Below are 12,637 nucleotides of genomic sequence, written 5' to 3'. Positions count from 1 at the left end.
CTTCCACATCGTCTCCCATTTCTCCTTCACTTTTCCTTTGACATCCTCCTATTCCCCACCTTTTTTTCTTGTCTTCCCTTCCTTGTTTCCTTCCTTCTTTATCTCCTTTTCCCTACCCTTTCCTTTCCTTTCTTCAACCTTCCTTCCACATCCTCTCCCATTTCTTTTTCACTTTTCCTTTTTTTATCCTCCTATTCCCATTTTCTTTTTATTCTCTTTCCTTCCTTGTTTCCTTCCTTCTCTATCTCATTTTCTTCCTTTATTTCCAACCCTTCCTTCCTTTTTCCAACCTTCCTTTCACATCCTCTTTCATTACTCCTCCACTTCTCTTTATTTCATCCTCTTTCTTCTCTTCCTGCCTCATCCTCTTTGATCTTTCCCCTAACCCTTTCCCTCATCTTCCTTTCCCTCTTCCTCCTCTTCCTTTGCCACATCCTCCCTTTAACCTTTAACCCTTCTCTCCTCTCCCTTGTCCTTTCTTGACATCTCCTCTTCTTTTCCCACCCTTTTCTCTGCTCCCACCCTTCCTTCCTTCCCTCACCCGTATCCCTCCTCTCCTTGTTTCTCAATGAATCCTCAGCCCAGATGAAGCCCCGCCCACTCCGTGTAAACGCTTAATTACCAGTGTGACGGAAACGTGCGTAAAGCTTAAATACCGCGCGCGCCTCCCTCCCTGAGTCTGGATCTGAACTTCTCGTCACAGTCATCTCTCCTTCTCTCCTTCTCTCCTCTCCCTCCCTCTCCCTGCCGCGCGCGTACGTGTCCCCCTTCCTCCCGTCGCGCGTCCTCCTCTCCGCCGTCTGTCTCCCTCCGACCGTCGGGCAGCATGCAGGTGTCTCCGGCTCTCCTCGTCTCCAGCTCCGCGCTGCTGCTGCTGAGGCTGCTGCTGCTGCAGGGATGCTGCACCGCCGTGAGGGGATGGAATGGACTAAAAAACGACGGCACGGAGATTTCACCGGGGTTTGGAGAGAATACCGGGACGCCACGGGTACAGGCGATGCTACAGACAAACAACAACAACAATAACAACAACAGCAACGGCAACACTAATAACCGGGCGAACACCCGTCAGAGGACGACGGGCCCTGTATACAGTGAGTACATTTGAGTTTGATTCCCCCATAAAGGTCCTAAAAGCTGCAGGTGACATGCTCCAAGTGTTTTAAGTATTTAAAATAAATAAAAAACTTCTTGATTAATTAGTTTCACATGAGAATGTAAGCTAGATTAAGTAGAAAAGGTGCATCCTGTTGGTTTTATGCGTAAAAACGCGAAGTGTGGCCACAAGGAAAGCGTTTAAAAAGCAGCTGAGTTTAAATTAAACTTGTGATTTAAATAACTACAATTTTTGAAAATGCACTCTAATGTTCAAGTTTTGTGAAGAAAGAGATAAATTATATATTTATGTTTGAATATTAGCAGAAAAATGTCTTTGAAGCCTCAGATTTAATATTTCCAGACCAGTTTTGAAAGAATTCAGATGACTTCAAAAGTCACCTCCAAGAGCTTTAAACTGGTAAAAAGAAATCTTTTGTTTTGATTAAAATACATCTGGTTTCATCTCTAAAGGCTAATTTGATTAAAACACACTTGTGCAACTTCTTTAACATTTTAAAAACCTGAATCCAGACTGTCTCAAAGCGCCTAAACACAACCTGTCCCCGCTCCCTGCTTCATCTTTTCACTCCCCTGATTAGAGCAGCTCATTGAGTCTGTGTGTGTGAGTGTGTGTGTGTTTTCTTTTCTCATCCTTTGCCAAATCTGAGTGTGATGAGAGTGACGCCGCACACACACACACATTCTTGTGGTTTCTTCTCCTCCTGGTCGTGAAGCGGAGCACTCAGAGCGCCGTCAGAGCCCTCTTCGCGTTGTCTTCCACGTTATTTCCTCCTCTCTTTAAACTATTAGTCAGGCTCTACTTACGTTATAACTATGTGATTGCAACAACATGTCCTCTCAGCGCAGAGAAAGCCCCACAGTTTGAGCGTCTTTTGGGGTTTGTTGGAAATTGCTTTTTAAATGCAACACTGCCTTTTGTGAATGATTCCCACCTGTGGACACTCGCGGTTCTGATTGAGGAGGATAATCTCACGGCTCGCTCTCATGGAGTCAAGATGGGTGGTGGGAGATTCTCACAGCTTAATCATGGACAGTAAAAAAGGGGAGATTAGGAGGTGAAGATGACTGATTAGATTACAGGAGAACAGCTGATGGGAGATGTTAGCAAATCAAGCGCGTTAGTGGGAGCGTTACCGCAACAAAGCCACACATTTCAGGAGATGAAGAGATCACTTGATGGATTTCATCCTCCGCCTTTCAGATGGAAATTTGCTGCAACACATACTGACTCATTTATGATCCAATGAGAGAAGATCAAGAGGAGTTTGCATGATTTTATCCCCATTAGTCACCAAAAAAAAGGAGTGGAGGACACAAATCTTTGTTTGTTTAGCTTCACACTCTCCATCTTCTGCTCAGATTTCACCCTGGGATGGTTTATCAAGCTCCCTGTGGGGTCATCGGCCTCCCCAAAGCCCGCTCCTAAACTCATCTCTCTCTGCAGAGGGAGGCGGGGAGAAGGACTTATGCAATGCTGCAGTCGTCTAAAGTGCAAGGCCGACATCATTAGTCGTTGTTTTGCAAGCAGAGTGGAGAAAGAGGAAGCAGAAAGTGTGCAAAAGACAGAAGTCCAGCGCTCATTGACAAAGATAACCGGGCTGTTTGGGCTGCGGTTGAAATCGGTGCAATAAATAAAACGAAAGCCCGGTGCGTGCTGTATGCTTTGTGCACTCCTGTGGTCCCTTTAGCGGCGTCCGCAGAATAACACCAGATCAAGTTCTCATGTGGAGAAAAAAAGGAAGTCACCTCACATAAATCCTTTGTTCAGCCCTTTTTGCAAAGAAAGCCACAGAGGAAAACAGATCCCTCTGTGAGTGTATCATTTCTTAACCCACGGTTCCTTCTTTTCTACACTCTGCTTGTAAAAAAAATCAACAACACTGCACGATAACTCATGCGTACGGCTGTTTAAAAGCTGTGGCTGAAACATGGGATTACAGGCTGCAGTGTGTTGTCTTAAATCAGTCTGGCTCCGCTCCAGTTTGCTGAGACTTGTACAGTTGCTGCGCTGCCTTAAAATAACCAGACAGCTATTTACTCCTCCATCACCACATACGTTTCCTGAGGGCCAAAAACTGTATGCCAGTTTTTCCTCTTCCAGCACAGAAAAAAACTCCTCCATTAGGTTTGATTGAGCTGTTTAATGACCCTCTGGTCTGGATTTGCTATCAGCTGAGTGCTGCCAGCTGGATTTCTGAGTGGAGGCCGTCATCGGCTAATGATCGCGCCATGAATCAAATTCAGAAACTCTGATCTGACCTTAGGTCGTCACTCAAATGCAGAAATTGCTGTAACAAGTTGAGTTTATAAAAGCGCAGTTTTTCTACGAGATGTCAGGATTAAATGAAACTGATCCGATCTCACGTCTTTACTCAAATGCGGAAAATCGCAGCGCCGTTCGGCTTATTAAGGCACATTTTTCGGGTGCATTTTTCTGTTTCATGATGTGTCAGATTTGCTATCAGCTGATTGCTTCCAGATGGATTAGTTTCTTAAGTTTCTGGCGTAAGGTACAGGGATTCTGATCCGACCGTATGTCTCTAATTTAGAATCTGTTGCAATGAGAGGGAATTATTAGGGAACATTTTTCAGGTGCAATTGTGCTTCAAAATGCGTCACGAGCTGAATTTGTTTGCCAAGTCGTGTTTTTGTCTGATGCTTGCCCCAGTATTCAGTAACTTTTTCAGACTCCAATACAAGATTTAGCTTTTTCTCAAATGTTGTAAATGCTTTTATCAGTTGAATTTTAGATCATGCTTCTAAGTTTCGTGACTCTTAGAAGGTTGATTTCTTTGGTATGACAGAGATCTCATCCAGAATGCAGTCATATTAAAAATTGGCCGATAGGAGTGCATTTTCTGATGCATTTCAAGCACTGATTTCCACCTTTGTGTCATAGTCTGGCCTCTTATTGGCTGATCACATCAAAAGCAAAGCTGAGAAACTTTTCACTTATTCTACATCTTTGCCTTCATGCAGGACATTTTGATTTAAGTGCATTTTATTAATGCATTATTAAGCGCAGTTTGTGCCTCATTATGTGTCAGAAATTGCTGCCTGCTGTGCTAACGTTTGATTTCTGTTCTGAAACTCAGGTTTGATTTCATGTCGTGCCTTAAACTCCAATGTGCAGTAAAAACAACAGCTTTTAAAGGCGCACTTTCAGGTGCGATTTAGTGCATCAAAGTGTGCCAAATTTATGGTCACAGAGTGCTGCTATCTGTATCAACCATAGACTGTATATAGAGTGGACAGAGTGGCTTCGCCATTTATCACATCATCGTATGGTTTTGAAGCCAAAATACCTCCCTCACAGGCAGCCAGAGTCTGCGCAGTAGAGACTATGAGGCGCAGTAATATAAATTTTTTGTCTTTTGAGAGTCTAATCACTTCTTGGCTCTTCCTCCTGACATATTTTACAATACCTGAAAAAAATACTTAAGAGCGTCAGCTGTCAATCATCGTTAAAAGTGACGTAAAGCTTCATTTTTAACCTCTTGTAACCAATGAAAACGAGACAGTCAAATAGTATCTTCAAATCACCACAACAATCGGATGTGAGAAACTTTTCTACGAGGTGTATTAATTTTTTTATAGTTTGACCACAGCCCATCTGGAATGACTGGGGAGATGGATTTTTTGACTTATACTGCAGCCAGCCACCAGGGGGAGCAGTTTTTTTTTTTGGCGACCTCACTTTAAGCCATGCTTAGAATAAAATTCTGAAACTGGTTTGATTTCATTTCCTGTCTTAAACTTGAAAATGTGCAGTTCAAACTGAAGCATTACAAGGTGCAATTTTAGGTGGATATTGTGTGTCAATGTGTGCCACGTTTAAGGTTATAAATCACTTTTTAAAGGTTATAGATTACCTTTAAATTAAACTCAGCCTTGTTTTCAATGCTTTTAACTGCAAGGTTAAAGAGAAATATAGACATTTAAAAGCACATTTTTTAGGTGCATTTGTGAGTGTTACAGTGTACTACATCAGCCTGTAAATAACCTTAAACTGGTTTGATGTAAAGTCCCGCCTTACTCTCAAAACATGCAGATAAAACTGAAGCACTTAAAAGCGCATATTCAGGTGCGGTTTTGTGTTTCATAACATGTTGGGTTTGTTTTCCACTGATTGCTGCCAGCTTGATCACCTCATAAAGAAAACACAGTAACGATGGTTTGAACACAGATCTTGACTCATGGGTGCATTTTTGGGTGCAGTTTTCCTTCCTGATAATGTCTGAATCATACTTCCAGCTCACTGATGTCCTGGCTTATGTTGTTTGACTATAACATAAAAAACACATTAGGTGATGTCAACATGAGGAGTTTGGGAGGAATGATGAGGAACCTGAATTAGACGCAGCTGCGGTCTTGAAGCAGTTAACCTGCAGGACGTCTGCTCCAACATGCCGCACTTCAAAGTGTTTGTTTTGGGCTTCAGCCATGAGTGTAACTGTGATATCCTGCTCTTCCACCCAGGTGCCGCGGAGCTGAGCTGCAGGGAGCTGCGCTCCACTCGCTACATCACTGACGGATCCTGCCGCAGCGCCAAACCCGTGAAGGAGCTGGTGTGTTCGGGTCAGTGCATGCCGTCACACCTCATGCCCAACTCCATCGCTCGGGGAAAGTGGTGGAGGAGTAACGCATCGGAGTACCGCTGCATCCCCGCCCATTCCCGGACACGGAGGGTCCAGCTGCACTGTCCCAACGGCAACACTCGGACTTACAAAATCCGCGTGGTCACCTCCTGCAAGTGCAAGCGCTTCAGGCCTCATCATAACCAATCAGTGGCCAAGGAGGTCCCGAAGAGGCCGCGCAATAAGAAGCTGAGCCGCTTGCCTCAAGACCGGAGCAAGAACAGCTCTCCTTTGATTGGGAACTCTTACTGATGCTCCTCTGTGGCATCCATGAACTGACACCAAAGGACACCCACACACACACTACACGACACACCACCCAACATGTCTCCTTAAAGTGAGGAGGAGATGCAAGAGACATTTCAAAGAGAGCGACTTCATAAGCTAACTGCTGGGCTGGTTTTACGCCATCAGTCTTTGTTTTCAGCATACGTGTGAACTTTGCTTTTTGCATGATTCACTGCCAGGGCTCGCCACGGCTTGGTCTTGGTCAGAGAAGTAGCAGCAACATGTTGGAGCAAACCTCCCTAACCCTGGGTTTTACGGTCCACTCGAACAGATTCATTAAAGCATTATCCTGAGATATCAAAGCCACCTGTCCAAACATCCAGCGGATGCAAACCCAGCGGCGTTTAAAGCTGAAAAGGTGTATCCTCACTCCAAAGTGGTTGTAATCTGTCTCCTTTTGGCTGTGTGGAGGAGATGCTGGCACCTCTGGGGGCCTTAAAGGTGGGATGTTGACAGGTCTGAGAGGCTTTGGCTTGTGCGGTGGTCCAGGGGGTCTCTGACAGCCCACTAAAGGCTTCAATCAGCAGGATGGTCCAACTGTAAACTCCACTCTCTTTGCTGTAACAGTAGCTACTTTCCCACGAGTAGATTCAGAGAGTCAGGAAGAAAGAGCTGAGGGGAGGACGGGGTTTTGTTGGCGCTGCTGTCACATTCTCAGTAATGAGCAGAGGTGGTTGAAGCAAAAGTAGCAGAAGAAAACATACTTTTTGAAATATTTCAGTTAGTGATGCAGGATATTAATTTCTTCCTGATTAGCCTGATATCAGAATCAAAATCAAGTTTTAATGCCAAGTAAATTTGCATTAACAGGGAATTTGTCTTGGTGTGTTGGTGCTAACCATTAATGAGAAAATAATAAAAATGCAGATAAAATATAGAAAAAGTTTGGACATAAAATATATATAAATATTTCAAAATTATTGTTATTCTTATTCTTATCATTATTATTATTATTATTATTATTATTATTATTATTATTATTATTTCTAATAATAATAATAATAATAATAATATTTTTTAAAATTCTGAAATATATAAAAAATATATTTCAAAACAATTATTATTATTATTATTATTAAATAATAATAATAATAAAAATAATAATATTAAAATTAAAATAAAATATTTAAAAAAATCTATTGGTATTTAATGCAACATTTTAATCATTGTTATAATAATATTGAAAAAATAATAAAATAATAATTATATGATATTGTTGCACACCTGGGGGTAGGTAAGGCTAAAACTTTGGTGGGCAGAACTACATCTATTTTAATACTCTAAACTTAACAAGTTAAAAAAAAAAATCACAATTCAACACACAAAAACCAAAGAAAAGTTGTGACTCTGAAGTCATCTTCTGCACATCTTTGTTGTGGTAGGGGTGTCTGTTAGATTTGCTACAGTAAAGCCTTAGCACAAAGTTTCCCCCTGTAGCACATTCACGAGTCTCAAGACGTCTCTTCTGCTCATTTTTTGTCCTTTTTATCTTTTTTTTTTTAGATCGTTTGGTTCTGCTGAATCCGTCATGCATGATACACCCTGATAAAAAACCCCAAAGTTGGCCTCTTAAACTTGTTTGTCTTATCTATTTCAGCTGAAGTTAATCTTGATGTTTGGGAGTTGGCGTCCCTTGATTCAACTTAAGCCAAAGTGATTGTTAAGATTTCAGCACAGCAAAAGCACCAAGCTTTTTTTAAAGATGCAAAGAATAGAAAGTGTAGACATTAGTGTGAAAACAACAAAGTAATTTCTTCAGAACAGACTTTGGCTTTGTGACTTCCCACCTCTGCTTGGCAGCGCAGCCGTTTACCAAAAAGACCCATTCTTCTGTTTGCTGGAGAAAGCAAGTTCCTGTTTCCTGAATTCACACTCCAGAAAGTGCACAAGTGTGTAGGAGGCGACAGAGAATCATGCGTGGTTGTGTTGTTACCTAAGGGGCAGAGCATTTTCCAGCACACCCACACCGGAATTTCTCTGCAACCGTCCAAATAGAGCAATCGACTGTCCACATCCAAAAAAGCCAAAAAAGCCAAAAAAGCCACGCTGCAGGATCCAGAACACCTCCACTCCCTGGTCCCCTCCCCACCCCTCTCTGTAAATAACTCAAACAGGAACCAGAGGAGCAGAAATAACCTTAATGAAAACAATAATCCAGTTTTTATCATCGCATTGACTGATAAACTCCAGCAGGAAGAGGACGTGAAGATACCCAGACAACACAACCTCCTTCCTCAGAGTGCCTGAGTTGAGACTGCTCCATGAAGAATATCCACAAAGCTTTTTCCACTCATTGTCAGCACGCCCGTGTTTTTCCGCTCATAATGCTTCCTGATTTCGGTTTTCTAAACTGTTCCGACAATGTTTGCTTCTTTGTTTTTTCTGATTGTATTGTTTGAAAAAAAAAGCAACTGGAAGGTTTGTGTGGTGTAAGCTGAGAGCTGTGGTGCATTTTGTGATTGTACATATCATACCTGTGTGGTCTCCAGCAGCGACGCCCTCACTTGACTTGGCGTTACGGAGAAACGAGGAGGGAGGGGGAGCTGTTTCCTACAGACACAAAGAAGGACTGTTATAAAGAATGAACTGCATATTTATTTTTTATTTCCACATTTAAATTATTTATGCAACCTTTTGTAGTAAATGATAGCCATTATTGTCATATAGTATGATAGAGAAATGAAATACTGTACAGTACATGAATAAAGTAAAGGAAGTTATATTTGAAAGAGCTCGACTTTTTGTTTTCACTCGTTTCTGATGTTTGGGTCTGTGCTATCTCTGGAAGTGGATGATAAAGAAGAGGCACTTGTAGGGATGGGTACCTTTCACGTTTGAAATGATACGGTACCAATGCCCGGTACTTGGCAATCGGTACCGGTACTCAGTGGTACCAATTTTCTGTACTTTTTTGTGTGTTTATGTGGTAAAAAATATCAATTTGTTTAAGGACAGAATCTCAAATTTTTCAGTCTATCAAATTTATTCTTAAATATATAAACTTGCAATGCTGTGTTCATGTCCAGCATGGAAAATCACCTACTCTTCCACTCTCTCACAATCACAAGGGTGCGTTGAGGTACCTAAACTTGGTACCTTTTGATTTTACATGAATCTGTACTTGGTACTACAGACAGTATTTGGTTGGTACCTCTAAAAGTACCTAATTCAGTACCCATCCCTAGGCGCCAGTTCCTCTTGGATAATTCAAACACCCTTTAGTTTCAGCAGAAATTAGCCCAATGAAATGGTAATTAAGCATGCTAAAACCCCATTATTTAGCATTTGTATTCCTAAATAGTGATGGGTATTGATAAAATCTTATTTAAACCAATGTCCTTATCTGATTTTTTTTTTATCAATTCCCTTATCAATTCTTACTGTGAATATTGGCCTTACAATAATTAGCTTCACAGGTTTTGTATGTCATCAACATTTAATTGAGTTTTTAAATAAATAAATATAAAATTGGTCACTGAATCTGGATATCTTTGGAGGTAAAAAAAAAAAAAAGAAAGAAAAAGTAATATCACATGTCACGTGACGTGGGTGTATTGTTTTGATTGTTTTGTTAAATGTTATTGGCTGAAGTTGGCCATAGCAACACTTTAAGTCATACTTATTCCACCAACCATGAGCCTGTTCGCAACTTTTCTATTATCTTCCTGTTGGAAAACTTTTACCCTTTACTATTTTGACATTTGGAGTTGTTAGTATTCTTTACAAAGAGTAATTGTGTTATGTTTCTGTAATGAAATTTGAAACTCTATTTTAAAACCGAAGTCAATGTATGCTAACTGCTAGCATGTCATTGCAATTTACCATATAAGTTGGCATCAAGCTAGCGCTATATTTTCTAGATCCTTTTTGGTCCATTAGGAGATGCAGCCATAACATGATGAATGTAACTTAAAGCAGAAAATCCTGAATCTGAGTGTTCTGGGGAAACTGAGCTAAGATAGCTGGCTAAGGCTATGATATTGACTGATTTAACCAGAACTGGTTATAAATACCCATCCATAAAGCTAAGTCTGACAAGCTGCACCTGTATCCTTATCTCATATGTAGCAGCCTGAGCTCAAAGTTTTTTGATCCATCCAAAGTGAAATGGGATCACAAGTGCAGCGGGAAGCAGGAAGACACTGCGGTTGCTTTTCTACAGAATGCCAAAAGGGACAAAATACAGCATGCAATATTCTTATACAATATTTTTCAAATCTCAAACTAATTGCTGATAATCTGCTAACCCTGACAGCCTCATTAAAAAAATTTTTCAACCTGAAAAAATGGATGAAAATACCTGCAAAGAATCATGATTTGGGTGGCGAGACATCCGTCCACCTCTGTGAAATTAAAGTCCAAGAAGCTAAACTTAACCAATCATGGACAACCTACTCTATTTAACACTTTGAGTGGATTTGGGCTGCTTGGGTTGTATTTACTCACAATCCTGGTTTCTTTTGGTTTAGTTTTTATTTATTAGATCATATTTATGACCCACAGCTGTGGACAAATTTATAAAAAAAACTCTCTTAAAACACTGCTAGCTAAAACAAGAGCAGTTTGAATGCTTTTTAGAGACTGAAAAAACCTATTTTAGGTTTAATAATTCATGCATGAAGGGATTACTGGAAAGATTTAATCTTTGGCTTTAAACTTTAAACACTAATAAACACTTTAACTGCCATAAAATCTGCTTTTTAGCGCGTAATACTCCTTTATAAACGTCTCTTTATATAGTGCTCACAAGTGCTCAGTCATGACTTTATTTGTGCATGAATTCCTGGAAAATATCTCGACTTAGATTGAAAACCATCACAGGATTAAGATTCTTTGGATTTGTTTGTTTGGATTGCAGAAGAAGACGATCTCTCTTCTTTGTCGCAGCACCAGCATTTCTCAGTTTACGAGGATGGAGAAGAGCCACAGCCATCACTCATCTCCCTCCTCATGGCTTCAGGCTCGATACGCTCCCAGAGTTCAGGACTCATCCTTCTTTTCTTGATTTCGGAGCTCGGTGGATGCCTGTCATATCTGGCGCGTACTTGCCAGCGGTGCTGCCAGCACTCGCTGTCAAACAGGAGTTATGCAATCCAGACGCTGCAAATGAAACCCGGCTAAATGAGATGTTTATGCAATCGTTTTTCTGCAAATGTAGCTTTTAATTACAGGACAAGAGCCCCTGAAAGGCTTGATAGAGTCAGAGCGCACACAAACAGAATCACTGTAGCAACCTTGGCTGGACGCTGCTCCTTGTCGTGCCAGCGAAGAACGGTTGATATTACATTTCACTACATCATCCATAATGTGCCGTCATTATGTCATTTCTAACTCCTGTTCTCCAAAAGAGAACAGACATGCCATGCTTTGAGTCAGGCAACCAGCAGAGAACGAGTTTCCCAGGAAAGTCCGGAGCGGTTCGAGAACAGGGCCTTAAAAAAAACGGATGTGCAGCCTGGGAGTGACCCCTGCAGACCCACGAGGAGTCAGGGATGATCTATTTCCAACAAATGCAACAAGTCTGCGACACTTGTGTCATCAGGAAGTTTTGAATACCAGGTGCAGAAGTCTCTGAGGATCTCTGCGCAAAAAAGCAGACTTGATTAGGTACACACAACGCCAAGAGTTTCAAACTGTTCCAGGTTGACTCATGAGCCTCTATACGGAGTATTTATAGAAGTGACATACTTAGCACGATAAATGGAGACGGGAGGAGAAAAAGCTGTTCACGCGACAAACATCACGTCTTTCATCTGACTCGTCTTTCACCTCGTCTTAAACCTGCCACGTCTTCAGCTTCGCTCCGACAAAACAAAACCAACCCTATGTGGGACAAACGTCCAGATACCACTCACAAATTCACACACATCTGCTTCCTTTGAACTCATAACGGAGCTGTAAAATATCTCGTTTCAAGACTCAAGCAGTGCAAGACTTATTGTTAGCACGTAGCCAGAGAGTTGTCCCGAAGTCGAGCCACTTGAATGTCCCCGACACTGTCAACACAGACTTCACTAATGTTCTGCCAGACACAGAAGAGGCAGAAGAGACAGCGCGGTAGAAAAAAGAACTGTTTATCATCTGCGTATAAAGAAATGCCCGACTGCTGTGTGTTTCTGCCAGAGGTATTCGTCTAACAAAAGCAATCACATCTCTTCTGTCAACTGAGAGGAGCAGCAGTGGAAAGTGACTTGAGGTGACATTCATAGCGAGTGAAGCACTCCCTCCAACATGCCAAAACTAACCTCTATAAAAGTCTTTCAAGTGTTTCTGGTCGGCTGCCCTGAGCGAGTGGATTTCTTAACAATGTTTCAGGCCGTCCAAGTCGTTTATCTGGATGGAACGTATTCTTCAAGGATTGTATAAAGTTTAAATGCTTGTACACCTTTGTTCTTCCACCTCAGGGCCCTCTGGTCAAACTTTTCCAGGAGCGGATATTATGGCTGAAGTCAAACACATATGGACAGTGACGGATGTACTCAGAGACGGATGTTTGTGCTCTTCCGACCACTCCCTTATCAGGCGGGGAGCGCTAATAGCCTGAAACAAATGGAAACCAGAAGAGATGTCTGGCTGCCTGAAGGAATGAGGAA

General features: G+C 41.6%; 1 protein-coding gene across 1 annotated transcript; it reads left to right on the top strand.

Moving 5' to 3' along the window:
- The first annotated feature begins 314 nt into the window (after positions 1 to 314).
- On the top strand, positions 315 to 6,929 carry sost (sclerostin). The gene is made up of 2 exons (XM_074663559.1): positions 315 to 1,094; positions 5,599 to 6,929. Exons 1-2 carry the CDS (start codon positions 827 to 829, stop codon positions 6,006 to 6,008), a joined length of 678 nt encoding a protein of 225 aa, XP_074519660.1. The 5' UTR covers positions 315 to 826; the 3' UTR covers positions 6,009 to 6,929.
- The last annotated feature ends 5,708 nt before the right edge of the window (positions 6,930 to 12,637 follow it).

Source organism: Halichoeres trimaculatus, unplaced genomic scaffold (assembly GCF_033239565.1).
Source record: "Halichoeres trimaculatus isolate MK-OKI-2021-1 unplaced genomic scaffold, fHalTri1.1 fHalTri1_scaffold_23, whole genome shotgun sequence".
NCBI classification, from domain to species: Eukaryota; Metazoa; Chordata; class Actinopteri; order Labriformes; family Labridae; genus Halichoeres; species Halichoeres trimaculatus.
Note: the sequence above shows the minus strand (reverse complement) of the source record. Positions and strands in the feature narration are given on the sequence as shown.